General features: G+C 35.3%; 2 protein-coding genes across 7 annotated transcripts; both read right to left on the bottom strand.

Annotated features, from left to right (window-relative positions):
- Positions 1–10,028: 10,028 nt before the first annotated feature.
- On the bottom strand, positions 10,029–13,561 carry LOC109794450 (uncharacterized). The gene is made up of 2 exons (XM_083073814.1): positions 10,859–13,561; positions 10,029–10,757 (listed from the first exon to the last, which is right to left on the bottom strand). Exons 1-2 carry the CDS (start codon positions 13,559–13,561, stop codon positions 10,029–10,031), a joined length of 3,432 nt encoding a protein of 1,143 aa, XP_082929940.1.
- Positions 13,562–16,776: 3,215 nt separating this feature from the next.
- LOC109790297 (agamous-like MADS-box protein MADS2) lies at positions 16,777–23,724 on the bottom strand. 6 transcript variants are annotated; one of them, XM_020349419.3, is made up of 8 exons: positions 23,183–23,724; positions 18,903–18,981; positions 18,719–18,783; positions 18,428–18,527; positions 17,917–17,958; positions 17,796–17,837; positions 17,211–17,350; positions 16,777–17,117 (listed from the first exon to the last, which is right to left on the bottom strand). In XM_020349419.3, the coding sequence occupies exons 1-8, from the start codon at positions 23,365–23,367 to the stop codon at positions 17,033–17,035; spliced, it is 738 nt and encodes a 245-aa protein (XP_020205008.2). In that variant the 5' UTR covers positions 23,368–23,724; the 3' UTR covers positions 16,777–17,032. The 6 variants fall into 6 exon arrangements, with proteins under 6 accessions (XP_020205008.2, XP_020205009.2, XP_020205010.2 ...); XM_020349420.3 differs by having other exon boundaries at positions 18,719–18,780; positions 23,183–23,722; XM_020349421.3 differs by having other exon boundaries at positions 16,777–17,129; positions 18,903–18,960; positions 23,183–23,722.
- Between the last annotated feature and the right edge of the window lie 1,166 nt (positions 23,725–24,890).

Here is a 24,890-nt window from a genome sequence, read left to right as displayed (position 1 = left end):
AAAATATAATAAATACAAATAGATAAGAAATCAAATGAAAATAAGAATGTTTGATTTAAAATAAATATGAAAGATAAAATTAAAACTATTATTTATAAATCATTTAAATTTTTATTTAATTAATCAAACAAAAAAATTGAATGTTGAATCATGTTCATCAAATTGGGGTATAGAAACAAACATTTGATTAAATGTTGTATCATTTTTTATTTTTTTTTACCGTCGTTTCGCATTTTACTGTGAAAATTAGAAATTATGATCTTCTCCCATATTTTATTTCTCATCTCTCATTTGTTTTCTTTCAATCACACTCACTTTTACTTGAGTCATTCAACACTTACATTTCTTAACTTAATATCAATGTGACTGAAATTATTATTTTATCCTTAGAAGAATTGATCCCGTTAGAAGGAGTTACACCTCCTTATTAAAATAATAATAATAATAATAAAATAAATAAATAAATAAATAAATATATATATATATATATATATATATATATATAAACACAGTCAGTTATCCACTGCAGTTAGTGTCCGTAGCTTGTGGTTACCAATTTGGATCCTCTCCTGCAATATTCTTTCTCCAGCCTCTCTCCTGCAACATTGATAGCTATTAAAAAGTTATATTAATTATAAGATTAAATTTGAGTTATTAGATATATCTAATGACTATTAATGTTGCAGGAGAGAGGCTGGAGAGAGAATATTGCAGGAGAGGATCCAAATTCTGTGGTTGCAAGCAAGTTGAGCACGAATATTTACTATAATGGTGTGTTTGAATGAAAAATTTTACAAATTCAATGAATTTTAAATTCTTAGTATTTGAATTACTTTGATTTCAATTTCTATCATTATTAAAATATTTTGTTTGAATAAGTCAATTCAAATTTCTCAAATTTTAAATTATTGGATTGGATATGATAATTTGATTTCACCATTAAAATTAATTTTAAAAATATATTTATATGTTGATATTTTTAAATTAAATTTTAGCTAATTTTTAAATATTTAATAATTTTAAAAATTAATATTAGATAATATTTTATAATTTTGAAAATATTTTTTAATATTCAATAATTAAAAACATGAAGAGATGAAAGATAAGATAAAATATATAAGTGAAATAAGAAAAAAAATATGAAAAATTTCAAATTTTTACTTTTTTTGGAAGAATTTAAAATTTTACTATTTCAAGAAATTTCATAAATGCTTAAATTTCAAATTTTTTATAAATTCTCCATCTAAATAAGGTATTTTATCTCAAAAAATTTAAAATTTTTTAAATAAATAAATTTTCATTTAAATTCTGCTGTCAAAACACTATAAAGTTATTACGAGGCTTGACGTGAAAATGTTACAGTAGGAAGCTTTTTGGTGCTTGTAATGTTGAGACACTGTTTTTGTTTTGTATAGTTCATTTGGTGATTGGTAGTGATCCTGACACATGTTGAGCTTGTTCTGTAGTTCTGATAGTTATTAGTGTTTTTGCATTTCCGAAAAAACAAGTATCCTTAACTGCAGTTGTACCTGGTTCCCCATCTGCTTCAATCAGTAATAATAGAAATAAAAGTTATAAATGCTGTCTCCATTATTCGGTCACCAATAATTGAATCATTCAACCACTATGTGTATTTTTTTTTATCAGTAAAACCACTATGTGTATCTGAATTAATTTTTTAATTACATCAAAATCACATCATCTTGAAAATCAAGTAATATATATAGCTACTTCAACTTTTAAAAAATTTCACTAAAATTTTGAGAAAATATTGAGAGTCAAAATTGATTCTTTGCAGTATCCAAATATACTCAAATGCAGCCGAAGAAGCATGAAAATGTTAGGCATCTATCCTTTAAAACAGATTGGAATGGAGGAAAGAAAGATGAAAATGAAAAGGAATATAGTATGTTTATTAATTTATTAATGTTGCAAGGATTGTGCATTTGTCATGAATCATGATGGGTCTTTTCATTTATTTGGTTGATTAGTCTTATGCCTTCCGCGTGATAAATCACTTCTCGTCATCTTATGGATGGGTCAAAGCAAACTTCCATCAGCCGACACAAGAAAACAGTTGTGGGTCAGAGGTTTGATTAATTTTTCTAAGAAAATTAGATTAATTATCAATTTTTATCACTCTTGCGAAATACAAGTTTGATTTCCTGTGTATAAGAGAAGATTTTATTAGAATAGAAAAACTACTTTAGTATACATATGAAAATTACTGAAAATGCAAACTAGACCACAATCAAGATTTTTTTAGTAAATAGCCCACTTGGAACAATTTTTTAAAAGTTTATTAATGCATCCAAGATGCAAGACAATTGACGAAAAATTCAAGATGCTAGATGATGTGGTTGAGGAGGTTAGGGAAGAAAATGTTGTCCATATTATTATAGACAAGGCAACTAGGGAAATGTTGATAAAAGAAAGGACTAAGTTGTATTGGACACCTTGTGAAACTCATTGCATTAACTTAATACTTTAAGATTTTGAGAAAAATATATCAATTCATAGTGAACAGTTGCAAGTGACAGAAGGATCACATCATACATCTATGATAGAATAAGTCTTATTGCTTTATTGAATAAATTTTCTAAGGGGGTGACTTAATTAGACCTGGCTTGACTTATTTTGCTACTTCCTACTAAACCTTGGGATGCTTGAATAAGAATAAGGGTCCACATTAACCGAATTGTTCACATCTAAAGAATGGACTTCTAGTCAATTAGCAAAGACTGAGGATGAAAAGTTTATGGAGAATTTAGTTATAGATAAGGAATTTTGGAAAAATATTTTGAATTGCATGAAAAGTACTTTTTCCTTAGTTAAAGTATTGCTCTCAGTAGATTCAAATGAAAAGTTAGTCATGAAGTTCATTTATGAAGAAATGGATTGAGCTAAAGAAAAGATACAATATATTTTTAGAGGAGATGAGAGTAGATAATTATCTTCTATGCAATTTATTTTATAAATTATAGACTTTGGTTAAAAACCATTTTTTTTTTCATTTGTAGCTACATTCCCTTATGGAATATTATTGATCAAAGATAGGACAAATAATTATATATGCCTTTGCATGCTACAGGCTACTACCTTCACCCCATACTGCATTATGCTTCTAATTTTAAAGTTGATTGGGAAGTTATGAAAGGATTCATTGGTTGCATGGAAAAGATTGTTGGAGATTTTGAAGTAATAGGAAAATTGATGACCAACTTGAGGATTTTAAGAGACAAAAAAAGACCTTTTTGGTCATCCTATAGTTCAACATGCTTTTAATACCAAAAGTACAACAAGTTGGTGGGAATCTTATGGAGAATAAATATCCAAAATAGCAACAATTTGTATTTTAGGTTTTGTGTTTTGACATGTAGCTCATTCGTTTGCAAGTGCAACTACAGAGTCTTTGAGTGGGTAAAAAATCTAATTTAAAATAATATATGTATAATGTATTTCATTTTCTTCTTCTTATTATATGATAATTGATTTTTCATTTAAGCTCATACCAAGAAAAGAAATTGTTTGTTGCAAAAGACTATGAATGATATAGTTTATCTCATGGCTAATTCCAAATTGAACAAGGAGTGAGTTAGGAAGGCAAAAAATTATGGTATTAAAGACTTTTCTTCGAATGATGATTGGATTATGGAACAAAATGATCAAATTTCATATTTGAATTCCTTGAATGAAGACATACTTGAAGTTAGACAAGATGCTGGATTTAGTGGTAGTGGTGCACTTGTGGACGATTTGTATGTTCTTCCTATTGAAAATAATGAATTAATTGGAGTTCGAGTGATGAGAGATACTAATGCTATTAATGAGAATGAAGATAACAATGATTATTGTTGAGAGAAAATTTATGCTCTCTTAAGTTATTAGAATGCAAGATTTCATATGAATTTATAGTACGTGATATGTTTTTAGTTATTAAGTTTCGTAATTTATGAACTTTCTAATTTCTATTAGGAATTGTTGAACTTATATTTATATATATATATATATATATATATTTTGTCTATTTCAAATTTAGATATTATATTTCTAATGACTTATTATTATAATTATAAAATTGTTTAATATTGTGATTTATAGTTTTTTTATCTACTTAGTTTTTTAACTATGTATATTACATATAAGTATTAGGTAGGATGTAGGATCTTACTATCATAGCTATGATTTTAGAATTACAATGTTTGACACTTTTTTCATCCTAAATAAAATCTTAATTTTAAAGTAAAATGTCATCCTTACGGGATGCCAAAAGTAAAAATACTAAGAAGGATAAAGATTTAATAATAACAATAGGCATGCATGTGGTGTATACAATTCTCCTATGCTAAAAGCAAAACATTCCTACCGTAAAGAATGTCAGTCATCCAAGTTTTAACAACGAAATTAAAAGCTTACTGCGTGACTGAATAAATAACAAGTTTATATTGATATGTTTAGTTTTTTTTTTATTGATACAATTTATTTTGAAGCATATACTATTATTATATATCTCATTTTTAGTCTATAAATTTTAAATTAATTTTATTACTTATTTATACACAGCACTTAAGCTTAATATGATAAAATTTTATATTGATTTATTAGATCGTGAGCTTATTTGTGTATAAGGTTATAAGTATTTTTCAGAATTTTTCTATTGAAAAATATTTTTTTTAAAATTAAAAAAAAAAACTCTCAAAAACAATTTTAACGTATATTTAAAGAAGTCTAATGCCCAAATTATTTTTTGGTTAAAAAATTAACCTCAATATTGAAATTTAGTTGTACCAAGGTAAAACTAGAAGAAATCTACTTATGGACAATTAGAGATAAATATGAATTGCTTTGTATAAAAAGAAAAAAGAGTTATTATATACCATATCAATTTAAATATATATTTAATTAAATTATGTGATGAAATTTTATGATTAGGATTTTTATGCTGTTTTTTTATAAGTTGTAGTGAAAAATATAATTATAAAGAGACTAATGGTCAATTTGATTTTTTTTTTCGCTTTTTTGTTTTCAGCCAAAATTTATTATGTTGTGAAAATTGTTTCTAGAAACAAGTATCTTAAGCCAAAATGTAAAAATAGCTAGAAAGATGTTTTCTCTCCATCTCCTTTTGTTCTATTCAAATGTTTTGCTCAAGTGCTTACGAGACAAACTTATAGAAAATAGAAATATATTTTGTACCTACAAAGGGGGTACACCAATAATCTTCTCGTAGTATGAAGGCCGAACGAGTGCTCCAATTCGATGTGAGTAGAGGGGTTGGTACCTGCAAAAGGCACTCCAACGCTCAAGTCAGGACAAGCACAGATATCTAGGATAATTAATGAACAGTGACGTTACCTTTTGACCTGAGCTATTTATACTGACATTTATGGGCCCTGGACCCCATGGGCCCTGCAACGTATTTACCGTATCAGGTAATACACCTTAATCATCTGATTAACCCCTAATCACGGGTTAAGAGCAATGAGTAATGATAGTTCGGTCCTGGTGGCCGATTGCCGTTCGGCCACCAAGTACTGCCATTCGGCGGCCGACTGGCGGTGGCCGAACGCCCCTACCCGTACACTGCCCCCCAGCCTTGAAGGAAGGTGAGGCTTTCTTCAAGGGTAGAGCAAAGACGGTTGCCAGGGTAAAGTGAACGGTTGCACAATCGTAACCGTTAGATCTTGGAGATCGAACGGTTACATCTTCTCTTAAATCTTGAAATTTCCCGCCTCTTTTTGAGCTTATAAATAGGTTGAGTGGTAGGGCCATTCGCACGTATTGCTCTCATCCGAATTGTGGTGGCCGAAGGTTTGAGAAGCCGATCCGAAGAGTGATTGTGGTTTTGAAAAGAAATTGGTAAGTTTTTATCGTCATGTCTAATACTTCATCGAGCTCTTCGGTCAGCAGCTCTCGGTCGTCTGCGTCCGAGGGGTCTTCGTCCAACGCTTCAAGTTCTAGCATGGTTCGGTCCCCTACCGATGTTGAAAGGCCGGATGAAAGTCTTTCTTCATCAGGAGAGACTTCTACTAGTGGGAGCGAAGAGGTCCAACAAAAGACAAAGCGCGTATCAAATCGGCAGCGGTACGGTCCGTCCGAAGTGCCAGGTTATGAATGGGTAAACGGGGAAGTGACCTCCTATTACTCGCGTTACCGAGACACGGGCATGATCACCAACTTGTTGGATTACACCAAATGCTTGAATTTTGGCGCCGCCGAGGAACCCTATCCGATAGGGGTTCGGTCATGCCGGAATAATGCCTTTCCGAACCCGGATACGGTTTGCCTGGATCAAAGTGGTGCGAAGATGGAATCGTTTTATATGTACGACTGCCTCTTTCGGGATCTTAAAGTCAAGCTGCCGTTTGATGAATTTACTATGGGGGTGTTGAGGGTGCTGAATGTTGCCCCTACCCAATTGCACCCGAACAGCTGGGCGCAATTGCAAGGTTTCAAACATTTGTGTAAGTGTGTCAACATTAAGCCTTCTCCGCTCCTCTTTCTATATTTCTATTCGTCCCGGCCTTCTATATTGGCGAAGTGGCATTCCTTAAGCCGAATAGGCGATCGACTACTATTGGATAGCTTTACTTCGTCGTACAAAAATTTCAAGGCTGGATTTTTCCGAGTGACCATCAGGCCTAATGGACGACGCTTTTTCTTTAACAAGGACGATAAGCCCTTGTTTCCTCTGTACTGGACTCGATCCCCCCGGCCGTACGACGTAGTGCCGAAGAAAATGCTGACGACCGAAGAGCGGGAGGACTTGAAGTTGTTACTTCGTCTTCCTCGGCGCTTGCTGACTAGGTCTTTAATTAACTTGGTTGAGTCTTCCCGTTGGTGGAACGACCTGATAGGTATGCTATTTGTCCTACTCCACTCGTAAACTTAATTCCTATTGATTTTTACTCAACCCTTCTTGCAGGAATCATGGTTACCAGTGGTGCCGATGAGCTGGATATACGCCACCTACTTGCTGCTCGGGTGAAGCAAGTTCGGCAATCCGGGGGGGTAGGCACGTCGGCTGCTGCACGCACCCCTCGACACAATGATGATGATCGAACTCCCCCCTCTCCTGAACGCAAGAAAAAGAAGACCAAGGGAAAAGATGCTGATCGGGGCCGTTCAAAAAGAAAGAATTCTGGCGAAAGGCAAGAGCAAGCCAAGAAGGCGAAATCAGTTCCCGAAGCCTCTCCTAATCGGACCGTGATTGTGGTGCCTCCCCAATTAATGTCTCGGGCTTTTCTAAGCGACGACACTTCGGCCGAGGCAGTGATTCGGCCAGACATGGTGTCTCCGCTTGGGCAGGAGTTCTTGGCTACCTTGGATGTGAGGGCCAAATGGAGACTTTTCTGCGAGGTACAAACTCGCTCCTTGGCACTAGCTCATCACCTAGCTATGGAGCCTATCGGCGAGGTGATGCTTTTAAAGCAAAGTCTAGAGGAAGCCGAGAAGACTGCGGCCGAGGCGATTGCAGTGAATGAAGGACTAACGGCCAAAAATCGAGAATTGTCGGCCGAGTTGGATGCTGTTCGGCGAGACAATGACACTCTTCGCCTTGACCTTCAAAAGGCGGCTAATGAGGAGCATCGCCGACTGAATGAAGCTGAAGCTGCGTATAACCGTCTTAAGGAGCAGGCTAAGGAGAAGATTGTTGCTCAACATGAAGCCGGGTTTCAGCACGCGGTTCGGCAGGCTAAGCATTTCGGCCAATTTGAAGAGGGCTTCGAGTTTGATATGACCCAAGATTTTTATCAAGGGTCACTGATGTCTTTTGCCGATATGCCTCAGGGAGCCGATCCAGATGCCACTGAACCGACTGCTGCCCCCCAGCCGGAAAATGATGTTGAAACTTCTGAGAACACCCTCGACGAGGAGAATCCCGAGAACGAGAATGATGCCGAGGGAAATCTCGAAACTGCCGTTCAATCTGATCCACCCCAAGAGTAGCGTAGTTTCTGCTAGGTTTCGTATAAATTTTTATTTGAAATGTAGATCGGAGGCCGATAGAGCCTCTTCCTTTTTGCAAATGAAATGAAATTGCCTCTTGTCTATAATATTGCCTCATTTAAATTGTTGGTCAAACTTGCATGTAAGACTCGTAATATCATTTACTTGTAGAAATGAAATCATTTGTAAGCTAAAATAAAACCGAGTGGAGGTATTCAGGATTGCGTAACTTTTTGAGCGAGGCCGAGTGGAATGGCTCGTCATTGCATTACTGTATTGGCAAGACCGAGTGGAGTCACTCGGAATTGCGTTGTTTTCTTGGCAAGACCGAGTGGAGTCACTCGGAATTGCGTTGTTTTCTTGACAAGACCGAGTGGAGTCACTCGGAATTGTGTTGTTTTTTGAGCAAGACCGAGTGGAGTCACTCGGAATTGCGTTGTTTTCTTGGCAAGACCGAGTGGAGTTACTCGGAATTGCGTTGTTTTCCTGGTAAGACCGAATGGGTTCATTCGGAATTGCTTGCTTTTTGAGCAATACCGAACGGGTTCATTCGGAATTGCTTGCTTTTTGAGCAATACCGAACGGGTTCATTCGGAATTGCTTGCTTTCTGAGTAAACCCGAACGTGTTCATTCGGAATTGCTTGCTTTTTGAGCAATACCGAACGGGTTCATTCGGAATTGCTTGCTTTTTGAGCAATACCGAACGGGTTCATTCGGAATTGCTTGCTTTTTGAGCAAAACCGAACGGGTTCATTCGGAATTACTTGCTTTTTGAGCAAAACCGAACGGGTTCATTCGGAATTGCTTGCTTTTTGAGCAATACCGAACGGGTTCATTCGGAATTGCTTGCTTTTTGAGCAATACCGAACGGGTTCATTCGGAATTGCTTGCTTTCTGAGTAAACCCGAACGTGTTCATTCGGAATTGCTTGCTTTTTGAGCAATACCGAACGGGTTCATTCGGAATTGCTTGCTTTTTGAGCAATACCGAACGGGTTCATTCGGAATTGCTTGCTTTTTGAGCAAAACCGAACGGGTTCATTCGGAATTACTTGCTTTTTGAGCAAAACCGAACGGGTTCATTCGGAATTGCTTGCTTTTTGAGCAATACCGAACGGGTTCATTCGGAATTGCTTGCTTTTTGAGCAATACCGAACGGGTTCATTCGGAATTGCTTGCTTTTTGAGCAATACCGAACGGGTTCATTCGGAATTGCTTGCTTTTTGAGCAAAACCGAACGAGTTCATTCAGAATTACTTGCTTTTTGAGCAAAACCGAACGGGTTCATTCGGAATTGCTTGCTTTTTGAGCAAAACCGAACGGGTTCATTCGGAATTGCTTGCTTTTTGAGCAATACCGAACGGGTTCATTCGGAATTGCTTGCTTTTTGAGCAATACCGAACGGGTTCATTCGGAATTGCTTGCTTTTTGAGCAAAACCGAACGGGTTCATTCGGAATTACTTGCTTTTTGAGCAAAACCGAACGGGTTCATTCGGAATTGCTTGCTTACAAGATTTTTTAAGGCACATCCTTAGCCGAGTTGAACAACTCGGGAGGGAAGCCTGTTGCGAGATTTTTTAAGGCACATCCTTAGCCGAATTGAACAACTCGGGAGGGAAGCCTGTTGCGAGATTTTTTAAGGCACATCCTTAGCCGAGTTGAACAACTCGGGAGGGAAGCCTGTTGCGAGATTTTTTAAGGCACATCCTTAGCCGAGTTGAACAACTCGGGAGGGAAGCCTGTTGCGAGATTTTTTAAGGCACATCCTTAGCCGAGTTGAACAACTCGGGAGGGAAGCCTGTTGCGAGATTTTTTAAGGCACATCCTTAGCCGAGTTGAACAACTCGGGAGGGAAGCCTGTTGCTAGATTTTTTAAGGCACATCCTTAGCCGAGTTGAACAACTCGGGAGGGAAGCCTGTTGCGAGATTTGAGCAGTTAAGAATTGTCAAATATAATAGAAGAACTGAAGCAGTTTCATTAATGGGTGCCTCGTTAAAAACCTTGTCGGCCAAAACCCCTTTTCACTTTTTTATAAGGGGAGAAAAGACCGATCAAGGAAAAGAGTGCACCATCGGTTTACACAAGGACCTTATTTGCTGCTTCGGCCTGCCCATTAGCTTGCGGATGTTCTACCGATGTGAATCTGTGCTTGATGCCGAGATCCTGAATGAACCGATTAAGTTTTTGATCGGTGAATTGCAAACCATTATCGGTTACAATTGCATATGGAATGCCGAAGCGTGTAATGATGTTTTTCCACAAAAACTTTTGAACATTAGCAGCCGTGATGCTAGCAAGTGGCTCGGCCTCGACCCATTTCGTGAAATAGTCGACAGCAACTAACAAAAATTTGCATTGACCCTTGGCAATTGGAAAAGGTCCAAGAATATCCATACCCCACATTGCGAACGGCCAAGGTGAATTAATACCATGAAGTTCTTCAGCTGAAGCATGAATAAGGTTACCATGCCGTTGGCATGATATACAGTGTTTTACGAACGTTACACAATCGTCCCTGAGAGTAGGCCAATAGTATCCTGCGCGAAGCACCTTAGTGGCCAGAGTTCGTCCTCCCGAATGAAAACCGCATATCCCTTCATGAATCTCTCTCAATATATAATTGGCTTGCTCTTTATCAACACATTTTAACAACGGAACCGAGAATCCTCTTCTATACAGCTCTCCTCCAATTATCGTATATCTAGCAGCCTGCGTTCGGAGCTTTTTAGCAGCTGTTGGATCTGATGGTAGTTTGCCATGTTCAAGATGCTCCACTATCTCAGTGATCCATGTTCGAGCAGACTCCTGCACTGTCAAACATTCGGCAGCTACCACACTCGGCGCTTCAAGTTCCAAGTGAAGCGTGGTTCTCAATTGTCCGCATTTTTCAACCCAAAAGGCATTACCTGATAACAATAATTGGCCGAGTCGGTTATGAAAGCCGTCTTCTCCTCATCTCGAGAATGCATGGGAATTTGGTTATATCCCGAATAAGCGTCAAGAAAAGTTAAAATTCCATGGCCGGAGGCACCATCAACTAACCGATCTATATTTGGGAGTGGGTATGCATCTTTCGGACATGCTTTATTGAGGTTAGTATAATCAGTACACATTCTCCACTTTCCATTCGGTTTTTTCACCATCACTACATTGGCTAACCAAGTGGTATAATGAACCTCCCGAATGAACCTAGCCTCAAGCAACTTGGCTATCTCCGTTTCAACTGCAAGCTTCCTTTCCGTCCCCATTTTTCTTTTACGTTGTGCAATTGCCTTTGCTTCAGTGCAGACTGACAACTTATGACACATAACCTTAGGGTCCACACCAGGCATGTCTGAAGGTGTCCACGCAAAAAGATCTTTATTTTTCAATATAACCTCGCACAGGGCGGAACGATCTTCTCCAGACATGTCGGCGCCGATGTATGTAACCTGAACAGGATGAACACCGATCTGAAATTGCACTTTTAATTCAACCGGTTCTACTCGCTCTTCGTTGTTCATTCTTGGATCAAGATCCCAAACCGGCTCCTCTACTGGTGCTGAGGCGTTAACGACATGAACCCTTTTTGACCTCGACCTTTTTTCTTCCAATGGCGCAAGTCGCAAACTAGCGTAGTAACATTCCCTAGCTGCCTTCTGATCGGCGTGAATTGTGATGATTTTCCCTTTATCAGATGGAAACTTCATCGCTAGGTGTGGTGTTGAAACGATAGCTCCTAATGCATTCAAGGATGGCCTGCCGAGGAGAATATTGTATGAAGTACTAGCTTCAACCACAATATACTTCACTTGAATTTCTCTGCTTTCCTGCTCCTCAAAACCAAAGCGCGTGAAGAGTTTAATATAACCTCTGGTACTTACCCTTTCTCCTGCAAAACCGACCAATGGATCATCATAAGGGAGCAATTCTTTTTCAGAAATACCCAACTGTTTAAATGTATTCCAATATAATATATCAGCCGAGCTGCCTTGATCGATCAACGTTTTCTTGACAAGGCAATTATGAATTTCCACACTAATAACCATCGGGTCGTCTTGCTCGGGATCAATGCCTTTGAAATCAGCATCAGTGAAGGTTATTGCTGGTATCTTCCGAGAAGAGTGTCTATGAACAGTGTTGACCGACCGAACTGCTCTAAGATGCCTTTTTTGAGCCGAAGAAGTTGAGCCTCCACCAGCAAACCCTCCTGCAATGGTATTAATTACCCTCCTATGTGATGGTGCCGAAGTATCTTTTCTTTCACGCGACCTGCTTCTTTCACGTGACCTGCTTCTTTCTCGTGAGGCTCTATCGGAACGGTCCTGCCTGCGCCGGTCCTGATATCTAGGTTGATATGAACGAGCTTGAGACGACCCTGACCGATCCACACAGTTATGCAATTTGCCTTGCTTAATCAAATCTTCTATTTTGTCTTTAAGGGCAGCACATTCGTCAGTGGAATGTCCACGATTGCGATGATACCGACAAGATTTACTAGTGTCCGCTCGTGGCGGAGTGGATGCTCTTTTTGGAATTGTCAACACTTCTGAAACTATAGCTTGTTCAAGCACCGCAGCACGGCTGGTATTGAGTGGAGTGTATTGAGTGTACTTCGGACCCCGATTAGGCCGATCCCGAAGAGATATCTCCTTGCCTCGCCCCCTGTATGATTGTTCTGGCTGCTTTTCTATCTTGCTCGACGATTCAGCTCGGGCCTGATTACGATACTCTGCCAACTCTTCCATCTGCATGTATTTGTCAGCCCGTCTTCTTAGATCATTCATGTCCGAAGGTGGCTTTTTACAAATACTATTGACAAACGGCCCCGGTTTTAAGGCTGTTGTGAGATGATGCAGTGCGACGGCTGGGTTAAGGTCTCTAATCTCCAAAGTTGCTTTGTTGAACCGATCCATAAAGGTCCTAAGAGATTCCTTCTTGTCTTGGCGAAGGCCGACTAGAGATAGGGATGTCAGACTATGAGGGCGACTCGTTGCGAATTGAATGGTGAACTGAGATGACAAAGTGCTGAAGGAATCGATGGAATTGGGAGGGAGCCGAGTAAACCAGCTCAATGCCCTTCCTTTGAGTGACGTTGGGAAAATCCGACATAAGGCAGCATCGTCAGTTGTACTCAATGTCACCTGTGTCAAGAAAACATCAAGATGTTCGTCAGGATCAGTGGTACCATCATATTTATCAATAGACAAGGATTTCCAGTTATCCATCAACGGAAGTTGCATGATGGTAGGAGTGAAGGGGTGTCGGTGCGATCCAACAGTTGTCAAGTCTGCAGGGCGACCGACGGTGGGTAAAGCCGAGGGGGGTTTTCCAGGTGCAACTGCCGAGGCATGTGGAGCTGAGGTGTGGATTGCATGGGATTGATACGATCCCTGAGTTTGTGTGTTGGTGACATGAGTCGGTTTCCAGGAAGTGTCTTGACTTTTTAACACCTCGTTTTCGGCTCTTAAGGCCGAAAGCTCTCTTGCATCTCTCTCTCGCTGCTGTTTCATCAACTCCATTTCCTGTTTCAACAATCGAACCGTTTCGGAAAGATCCGTTTCATCAACAACCTCCACACGTTCCTCATTTTGATGGTCTTGAGTGTTTGTTCTCCTAGTTATCGCCATTACACTTAGTTAAACTTCCAATTACCTTCGTTCGGCCCCACGGTGGGCGCCAAATGTACCTACAAAGGGGGTACACCAATAATCTTCTCGTAGTATGAAGGCCGAACGAGTGCTCCAATCCGATGTGAGTAGAGGGGTTGGTACCTGCAAAAGGCACTCCAACGCTCAAGTCAGGACAAGCACAGATATCTAGGATAATTAATGAACAGTGACGTTACCTTTTGACCTGAGCTATTTATACTGACATTTATGGGCCCTGGACCCCATGGGCCCTGCAACGTATTTACCGTATCAGGTAATACACCTTAATCATCTGATTAACCCCTAATCACGGGTTAAGAGCAATGAGTAATGATAGTTCGGTCCTGGTGGCCGATTGCCGTTCGGCCACCAAGTACTGCCATTCGGCGGCCGACTGGCGGTGGCCGAACGCCCCTACCCGTACATATTTAAAGAGTAAATACTTTCAAATATGTTCAGAAGACAAAACAAAAACTATAAAAGAAAAAAAAATCCGTTTTTGAAACAAATAAGGCCTAAAAGTGATAGTCTCTTTAATTTACTGAAGAGAAATACGAAATGTAGAATGCGACTATTATCAAACTTATTTCTCTTATTCATGCAAACTCAATACTGTGTAATCAATTTTTCAAACTCAAAAATTTGTTATTCAGATGAAACTCAATTTCGTAATGCATGCACTAATTTGGTTCTTCAGCTGAAACTTCAAATTGTACCGTTTTATTTAGTTGTCTCCCGTAGTTAAAGGTTATATAACGTTCATCCCATTTCGAAATAATCTTCTGTAAAAATATTATTAAGTATTAAATAAGATAAGTATATTCGAAAAACTCAATTCTCACAACGATTAATGATATTACATAAAAATATATATAAGTGAAATTATCATTACTTTACTAGTTAATTTTATAGAATTAAGTTAAATCTAAATTTATTTTTTAATATGGTATTAAAATTTATCTTAAAACTATTAAAAAATATTATTTATTATTTATCTACTATTTATTTACACATCAAATACAATAATAATAATAATATTAAGCATAAAAGTGCACATAAAAAATTCAAGTCTTACATCAACTACTAATATAATAAAAAGATAAAGTATGTTTCTTTTTTAATAATAAAAGAAATAAAGCAAAATTGAATACCGTAAAAAACCACATTTATTATTTATGTAATATTTTGATTTTTTTCTACGATTCTACAATTCTTTATCACATTAAACACAATTTTTTCACCTATGGCCCTATTGCTCTCTTTTGTCGTACAAAAGGTGACAAAATTTTATTATATGTACAAATACAAATTTTCCATTTAAAGTTGTAGGGTATACCAAAACAAGGAAATTCGTGCAATGATCATTTTAATTTGAATACCTAAACATAGTACTAGAAAGTAAATATTTTATAGATGAAACGTTGTGGTGGCAAGGTTACCATCAAATATAAATATGCGTGTATTAATAAGTTAAAAAATAGGAGAAAAAGAGACTCTCAAATCCTAGGTCAAGAACCTAATCCGGACTCTTTTCCCTATGTTAATTAAAAAACAGAAGAGGAAACAAGTGGGTATATTATGCTCATTAAAAAAAATGCCTATAGCTCGATATATACAATACAGGCATAAACTTAGAAATATGCTACATGTTTGTTATGTGCATTTGTGGTCCATAAAGTCAAAACGAATAATAAAGTGCCATCTTTATATAACTAATAGTACTATTAAAAGACTACACTATTATGTGGTCCATGCATATCTGTTTTATTGTTGTTTGGTCTCATCCTTTCTTTAAACAAAATTATAAGTACATACATGCTTTGTTCTTTTTTCTTTTTACTATTTAGTGAAGAAAATAGGAATCTAACCTAGGCTTTATATATCATTATATCATACATATAGAATTCATTATTGTTGGGGACCAGGAAATTAAACGGTCATAGATTCATAAGCCATAAGTATGGTTGGTTACTTGGTTTGAAGAATAAGACAAAATTCGTATATATATATGATTCATAAGTATGGTTGGTTACTTGGTTTTTAGAATAAGACAAATTCGTACGTATAATTCATAAGTATGGTGGTTTGGGAATAAGGAAGAGTCCGTATATCTAAGTGAAGCAAGTTTTTGAAACAAGTTTGTTCACCTTCCCTTGTAAAACTAAATTCCAATGGTACAATATATTTGGGCATGCATCAAAATCTCAGGGCGAAACTTTATAATATTACAAAATGCATTTTTCAAATCGAATGAAGACTGATGATAGGGCAAAAATTACAACCACCACTTTTCTTGTTACAAGTGCTTCAAAATCCTAACAAGGAAAACACAAAAACAATGAATATTTTTTTTATTCATAAATTCCTTTTCCTTTATATGTTGCGTATCGTAAAATATCTAGTGAAAAATATAAATTTTATAAGAAAGCGAGAGGAATAAATTTGAGTCGAATAAATCTGCGTAAAAAATTAATAGTAATAGTAATTTCCTTTTTCTGGTCGAATCTATAACCAAACCTCTATTATGATTTTTTAAGGTCTGTAAGTTGTATCGGGACCGTTCTGTTTTGCTCATTAATGTTCACACTGCTGGGCCACCATAAAGACCGATCAAGCCCAATATGCCCAGCGTTTAACGAAAAAGAGGTCGATTATCTATTTATTTATGAAATAAGTAATACAATTGTCTTTGAAACTAAAATAAAAGAATGATTTGAGGTTCAGCTGAATTTTTATGTGATAATTACCAAAGTTGAATCACATGTTTAGGTTACGTAAATAGAAAATATTAAGATTACATAAGTATAGAAAAAACATAAGTATGCATAATTAGTTGAAACTTAAATTATAATAAAATAAACAATAAATGTCTTTCTTTCAGCTGATTCAAAAAGAGCAAACCACTTTAATTATATAAAGATAGCGTTTAAAGTAATTAATTTGAAAATATAAGCATTCAAATTTGAGGAGAGAAAAAGTTGATAATTAACAAGAGAAGTTTTATAAGTGAAGACAAAAAATCGACATTTTGTTAAAAGATCAGAATTGAAGACAAAAACTGCCATTTTGATAACTTTATAACGAAAGACTGAAATGAGATTTGAGAGCTTCATGAGATTTTACAGTTCCCCACTAATAATGCAAGCATTATGAGTAGAAAACTGAGCTCACATCAAGATCAATATGTGATGCAATAGAAGACAATTGTGACTGGTCGTTCAGATATTTAATAAATCAAAGACCCTTGAAAGATACCGAGTGTTACATGCCATATGTCTATGGCTAAAGGTTTAAAAGTCTGAACAAGTACCAGATGTTTGTTATACCAAAATAAAAACAACAGCACGGTTGCATTTACACCTTGCCAACAACACCAAGAAGCATTTGGCTTTGCTCTTTTGTGTGGTGTTTGCTTTTATGTCTCCAGCTGAAATACTGAGCTTAATTAGCTCAAAGCATCCACCCTGGAATAAAGCCATTCACTTGTTGAGCTTGAGATGTGGCAGTTATCTGATCTGAAGCTACACCATTGTACCTGTAGTCAGGACTGGACAAAAGGGTCACACTCAGACACCTTGAGCTATTATGTATAAGCACTGCAGAAAAGTAACTGATGGTGTATTATTACCCTATCTGCAATGTGGGGTTGCATTCCAGTGGCTGGAAGAAGCCTTGAGAATGAGCATTCTGTGGTCCACCATATGCCATACTTTGATCACCAGCTTCCCATGATTGCCTATAGTGATTTCTTGAGTTTATTTCATCCAGCTGAATTAAGTAGCAGTAGTAGTAGTCATGAATCATGTCAAAAGCAGAGGACCTTAATGTCAAAGGACTAAGGTTGAAGATTTATATTAAAAGGTAGCATAATAGTTCCACCTTAAGGTTTTTGTTTATTTTGTTTCACTAAATCTTAAACAAATAATAGGATTATTTTGAAGAAATATCCAATCTGATAGGAAAGAATTCAGATGCAGAATTGTACTCCTAAATTAATGAAAAGGCCTCATGTTGTGAAAAAAGATTTAACATATACTTTTTTCATCTAAAATAAAAAAATATTTCAAAATTTATTTTAGACCTTACTTATCAATAAGTCAGGTAAGCACCACAATGAAGTTATCACATTAAGGGCTGAGGTATATATATTTATGCAACAAAGCCAATCTTGCTAGGTAGGGGAAGAACATGGTGGATAATGGTATAATATTACCTTCATTGTCAAGGATCTGTTTGCTTCTACCAACATCTGCTCCTGTAACAATAGTAATAGTTTGAAATTATTAGGCACCCATAGAGTTGCTTTATTCCTTTAATTATGTCAAACAGCGTACCTTATTTTGAAGATCAGCTAATTGGTCCAGCATGAATTGGGTCTGCGAATTGAAGTTTCAGATAATGCAAGGTAACAACAGGATTTACGATAAGCTTTTCTTACGGAAATTTCACAGCAGTGAAAAATTAAAAAATACAAACAAAATAAGTCATATATTTACCATGTGTATAAGTTTTTCATTACAAAAAGAAGAACGTGCCACGTATGAATCAAGATCATATTCTATTGTTTCAACTCCTAATTTAAAATAACTTTTTCAGTAAATCAAAATTTCTCGTGTCATCATGTCGTAATAGTATGCCTTCTAATCACCATATGCAGTAAAAGATGCATTGGCCGTGGTATCAGCAGAAATAGATGTTGCATAAAATACTTACGAGAAGATGTTAAATGAAATGGAGAAATTACGCTAAGCTGCTGCAACTATTGATCAAGAACTACATTAATAAACTTAATGAATATAATTTGCTGAAAATTAACATATTTTATAAGCTTAAATACTCCGTTACCTTTGTGGACCTCACTTGCTTTAGAGATGAATCCAGTTGTCGTTCAAGCTGTTCAAGATCTTTAGTATTCAGCGGTCCCAGGTCTTCCCCTAGAAGGTTTCTGTAGTAGCAGGGATAAATACAATATTAAAGTAATTGAATCTTGCATTACCAAAAAAGTAATTAGATCTTGGCAAATTAATTATTAAAAATACTAGTTGGTGACTAAATGATCAAGAAATGAACTGAAAATACAATTGTTTTTTAATGAGTTTAATTTTTTTCTTTTTAAATACTATTTTTTAAATTTACCTTTGGGTTCTTTGAAGTGATTCAAATCTTGTTTTCAGCTTCAAGTATTCACGGTAGCTGCTCTGCTACAAATTAAAAATAAAAAGAATTGCAAGATGAAACAATAGTAAAGAAAAACTAATACATATTGTGATGTAATTATTTATAGTTTTCTATATGAACATTGAGACAGCAGGTGCTGTACCTCGAGCTCTTTGGCAGGTTTGCTAACTTCCACAGCACCATAACTACATTTCTGGTACCTTTCAAGTGTTTTGAGCATGCTGATTTAAAAAGGAAGAACAGTCAAATTGATGATGATATTGTAAGGATAACCATGTATACCAATATTACCATGGATTTTGATGACACAAATCTAACATCATCACTTTAAAAATGAGATGCACCTCTATGATAATATCATTCAGTTATACCCTGAGCTGACTACAAAAAAATACTGACCAGGTTTTAGAAAACGTTCCTTACGCAGGAAAATTAGTTACCATTTAATATAGTACATGTCTTTGCAGTAAATATCTTTAGTATGGCCTGATCGTTTGTAGTACTCTACATATTAGGGATGTGAAAATAAAATATATTAAACTCAACCACAAAAACATTTGTGCCATATTACTTATTATACCTATAATTTTTCTCTTTTCTCTCTCACAAGGTGCAAATAACACACTCAGGTGTAAAAAAATTATTTTTCTTCAGTAAAAATCCTTTCCATTTACTAGGGTGGATCCTTCAATGGAACCATCTCCATCAAACATGACTAATCTCCTAGTTTTTTCTACACTCTCCCCCCCCCCCCCCCAACATATATTATGGAATTTCTCCTTGCCCAAATCTTGTACTCAATGGGTCATACCATAATTCATGACAAAGAGAAACTTAAAGATTCTTCCTTTTTCAATGAACTCAGTCATTGTCACAAAATAGTGCTACATGTCATCTTCAAATTGTAATATTGGGCCAATTTGATTCATCACCCATTCAAGGCCCCACAGCAGTCTGTCACCTAGAGGCTTCCTTGCTTTCAATCTCAGAAAGTACCAGTATCCTTTTTCATAGAGTATGATTGAGCAAGGCTGTCCTAAATTTCTCAATTAATGGGGAAGAAATTACAATTTCGACTGATTCCCAGAAACATAGGGTGCCATAGCAAAATCATCATAAGGGAGCCATCAAATTGAAACCCTGATCAGTCAGTTCTAGATGGACCACTTTCTTCTAGATGACTTCAACTTCTTTTGCCCTAAGAAAGTAGCTAGACCAATTGAAGATAATATGACCATTAAGTCAACATGAACCCAAATTAATGCACAAGATAAATTTATCTATTCTAATAATACCAAAGTTGTTGAATACAATTTATCTACAATATATTTAACTAAACTTTAGTACAAGATATACTTAACAATAAAATGAGCGATATTTTTTTTTGGTTCATTATATGATTTATGTAATATTTTAAAATTGATAATCAAAAATCAATCTACAATCATGATTTTTATTAATTAAATATTATTTTAATATAGATAAGAATCAAATTTAAGATTATCAAAGGAATCTTATTTTAAGCCTTACAACCATTAAAATAAGAGACTTAATTGAGTGATATGATAATATATGAAATATTGCTTGTGTGCAATTATTTCCTCTTTAAAATCACTACTAATTCCTATTTCTTTATAATCTACCATTATTACATACAAATATTCTCGAAAGGCCACTACGAACATGTATGCATTTTTTTTTTCCATGTCGATTCACTAGAGCATATGATACAATGCAACTGAAATGTAAAACATCAAATTAATTAACATCTTAGAAGGCAGAAATGGACAATGAATGAGATGCTTTTGGGATCATGTATGCATCCAATAATAAGAAAGGGGGAAGTCGTAATTAAGTGAATGGGTATCTTGACTCCTAAAAACTCAAGTTAACCAATAGGGTGGCAAAAATTAAACACATAACGAGTTCAAGATTAGTTCTATCCTCTCAAGTTATCTTCAATAAATTCATCAGCAAGACTATATAACTTATCAAAATAAGTAAAAAATTTATTTTGATACATTTTTTTTTCGTAAAATTTATTGAAACAAGTTAAAAATAATCTATTAGTATAAGTAAGCTCTCTGAAAGTCTTTTTTAGACACCCTTTAAGGGTTAAAAATCTGGACAATGGTGTAACCATTGTTGGTTTAGCTGCATTAGACTAGCTAAAAGATATTTGTGAAACATTGTAATGCTATTCCGATTTTGCATGAGAGTTCCTTGATTTTGATCCACACCTTCAAATTAATTTGTAAATTCTCACGGCAGTTCCACATAAATGCAAATATATATTACTTCACAGTGCACACGACTCCACCTGGAACACAGTCTCAACTCGTATGTTGAGATATAAATGCAAACTTGAGCCCTAGCCTAATAAAGTTTAAGTTTCTAATAGTGGTAGACACATATATGTATATAAATACATAAATAAATGTCTGCATGAAGTTGTAGATAATTCATAAAACATTTATTCCTGACTATTGCTACTTTTCTAGTTTACATCCACAGTAAAGCAGCTATTCTTCTTGGTTTTCTTTCACTTTTGGCCATATCAATCTCACCTTATTTTCATAATAATCCGGCTATTACGAAGATGCATTTGTACATTGAAAATTTAAAACAAAATTGAGTCATTTAGATAATACAAGTAGCCTAGCTGTGTTGTTTTTTACCTTTTATAAAATAGGATAAATATATTTTTATTCTTTACAAATAGGGCAATGTTATTATTTAGTTCCTATACAAATTGCTTTTTTTAGTTCCCCCATTTATAAAATGTATTATGTATTATCTTCTATTTTCATTAACGGATATGGTTTCTTGGGAAAGATAAAGATCATACTTGACACATTTTTAAAATAAAGGGTTAAGAAATGGGTTTTTTTTTTAACTAATTGTAAAGTTTTTTATATTTACAAAAATTAAAACATTTTGGACTCAATAAAATATCTACATGCTAATGGTACAACAACAAAAACTGAATCTTATTCTTAGTATTTGTACTTTATGTTGCATATTTTAACGACATTGATTTTATAATTGTCGAAAACTATAAATGTTCTAATAACTATATATCCTAAGCACTGTTCTGTTTTTTTTTTTTTTTTCTGTGTATGCACTGTTCTGTTGTTAGTACTTATGTCTACATCAATAGTCATACGTATTTTCATATGCCCCATGAAAGAAAACTCCTCCCAAAAGGGAACAAAACAAGAAGTAATTAAGGAGAATGTTTCCCCAGACTTATTTAATGTCTTTGCCATTCATTATTATTAAGAAAAAGATAAGGACAAAAATCTGAAAGAAGTTTCCAATGTCATGTTTACCACTTAACCAAAGTGTATATCGACGATTAGTAAAACCACCTCACTTTCCTAGCGATGAACTTCAATGAATATTATCTTATTCGTTTATTTGCCACTTCATTTTATAGAAATATTGCTTTTGCATGGAAGTGGAAAAATGACATAAACATTTTTGCATACACTCTGATACAATAATCTTCATGGCTCACACCCTCACTCCTCCCAAAACCCCTAGAAGCACAAAAGAAGTAATCGCAAAGATTTTGGTTAAGTCCCTGATACAAAGTAGGAAGTTGAAATTAACACTTCACTCTTTCCAAATGTCTACACGACAGATAGAGATTTAATTTTAGCAAAAGAGAATAGAAACTTTATTTATTTCTAGTGCAACATGCTTACTGTTTCATAGGATTACCAGTTTAGTAGTAGTAGTAGTTATACAGAACATTTGAAGACACCTCTAACAGCTAGAACCTGTCACCTGTCACCAACACCAACTCATCTAGCTAGACCGATTTCCAACGAAAATTACTTAGTTAAGAACAAAACTCAAGCAAAAATTAGATCAATAAACAGCAAAGATCTTGATCTCATTTCTCAGCAAAAGCCACATTTCAAGGAAGAAAAGTTAAAAATTGAATGGTGACAAAAAAAAAAGCTAGTTAACAATTATCATCCAACAAATTAAAGTAACCGTACAGGGACACAAAATATTAGATATTCACCAGATCAATTGCCATATTACTAGATCTGATAAATCTAACAAAAAGATTGAATTAGAACTATACTCTTACTACTCTGGCTTGTAGTAACAGAAGCAATGAACCATATATATATAGTACTTCTTATAAAAGCCACAAGTTCAGATAATAAAATAGTATTGTTGTAAAAAAAAATTGAGCCGAAACTAAACGAGATTCTCTTTAATGGTTGTCGCAAACAAATTAAACAAATCCAAAGAATGGCACAAACAAACAAAAAATATAAAACAAACAAGCAAGTAGATCTCATTGTTGAACAAAGAAAAAGTGATTTGAGCATTTCAGAAATATTAATAAAGAGGGATCAAAACACACACGTACACACACACACACAAAAAGTGAATATATACCTAGAGCTGCTACAGAACTCATAAAGCTTGCCACGGTTGGAGAAGATGATGAGGGCAACCTCAGCATCACAGAGAACAGATAGCTCATAAGCTTTCTTGAGAAGCCCGTTTCTCCTCTTTGCAAACGTGACTTGCCTGTTTATCTTGTTCTCTATCCTCTTCAACTCCACTCTTCCCCTCCCCATCCTTATTATCTTCCAACCTCACTCCTTCTACTTCTAAATTTTTCCTTTTTTTTTCACTCGAATTTTCTGTTTCTGTACAACACTATCCTTTTCTCCACTTTTCTTGTTTTTACTTCTCTTTCCTCTTCCCCTCTCGTGTGCCTGGTGAGCCTTCTTTTCTGGGTCAGTTGCAAGTGCAACCAAATTTGTGAAAAACAAGAGAAAGTTGAACACTTTGAAGTTGAAACTTGGAACCCTAGAGAGAGAGGAAAGTGTTGTTGTGATCTTTTTTGTGTTGTCTTGTGAATGTGTACTCTCTAACTTGCCTTTTTATCCTCAGGATTTTCCATCTCCACCAGAAAAACGGAGTGCAGCTTAGGGTTCGAGTTCTTTCTAGTTTCATGTAACTTTCTCTTTCCCATGATTTTCCATGTTAACGTATTTTTGGAAATCAAACACCTCACCCAGATGCAATACTCGCGCGTGTCTCGCACTCACCACTGGTTACCCCTCTTGGAACATACATAGTGCTCAACTCTCGCGCGTGGTGACAGCTGTCTTATGTGTTGATATTACTTTTAAAAAAATATTATTATTTTCATGCAATAACTTTATGATATTTTTCGTACATTTATGTTCTTCTCATCTTGTTTATTACATTATTTATCATATGACTTTTTTTTTTTTTTTCTCTTTCATATATCTCCGTTACTTATAATTTATTGGTGGCAATGAAAATCTGTCTCATTTTCCACTGTCTACAGAGAGGTAGAGCAAGGGCATCGATCAGAACGTCGTCACATACCTTAAAATGGATTCTACACGTGTCACTTTATCACTGGCTTCAATTCTCTGTAGTATCATGCACAATAAGTAAATTGTGTGTATATGTTGGAAAAGTAACAATTATTTTTATTTTTTATCGACAGTGAGTAGTAAATAAATCGAACTCTAGAAGTACTTGGTGTGAGAAAAATATATAATGCATTTACGGTGTTGGTTTAAATTTGAAAGTGACTAGTAAGAAAATTTTCCTGTACGTTATTAATTGTGGTGGCGAATGGCCATGGGTAGATATCTACGAAGATTACTATAGTATCCTCCATATATATCCGCGTCTAAAAAAAAAATCCTAATCCGGTTAATTAATTATGATAATTTAATGATAAAAAAAAACACATTTAAAGATACAAAATTAGATTAATTAAAATATTATTGAATATTTTATAAAATACTGTAAACAATTATAAAATATAAAATATTTCATACATTACGATAAATTTTGACAATAAAAAAATTATAAACATCTAAATCTAATGCAACAGTGATATACACTTTTAATGCGATAGTTTGTAAAGCTTTTGTTGATTATGTTGATTCGGTCTCAACTTAATAGCTCGCACTCACAATTTGTTAACTTTTGTAAATAATTACTCATACTAATTAAATATTCAATAACGACAACATTAGAACTTAAAATTTCTAAGCGCGTGTTTAGTTCCACGTCTGTCAAACTTAATTCACGTAAAAAAAACGTGAATATA

This window comes from Cajanus cajan, chromosome 4 (genome assembly GCF_000230855.2).
Source record: "Cajanus cajan strain Asha chromosome 4, NIPB_CcT2T_4, whole genome shotgun sequence".
In the NCBI taxonomy this organism is placed as follows: Eukaryota; Viridiplantae; Streptophyta; class Magnoliopsida; order Fabales; family Fabaceae; genus Cajanus; species Cajanus cajan.
Note: the sequence above shows the minus strand (reverse complement) of the source record. Positions and strands in the feature narration are given on the sequence as shown.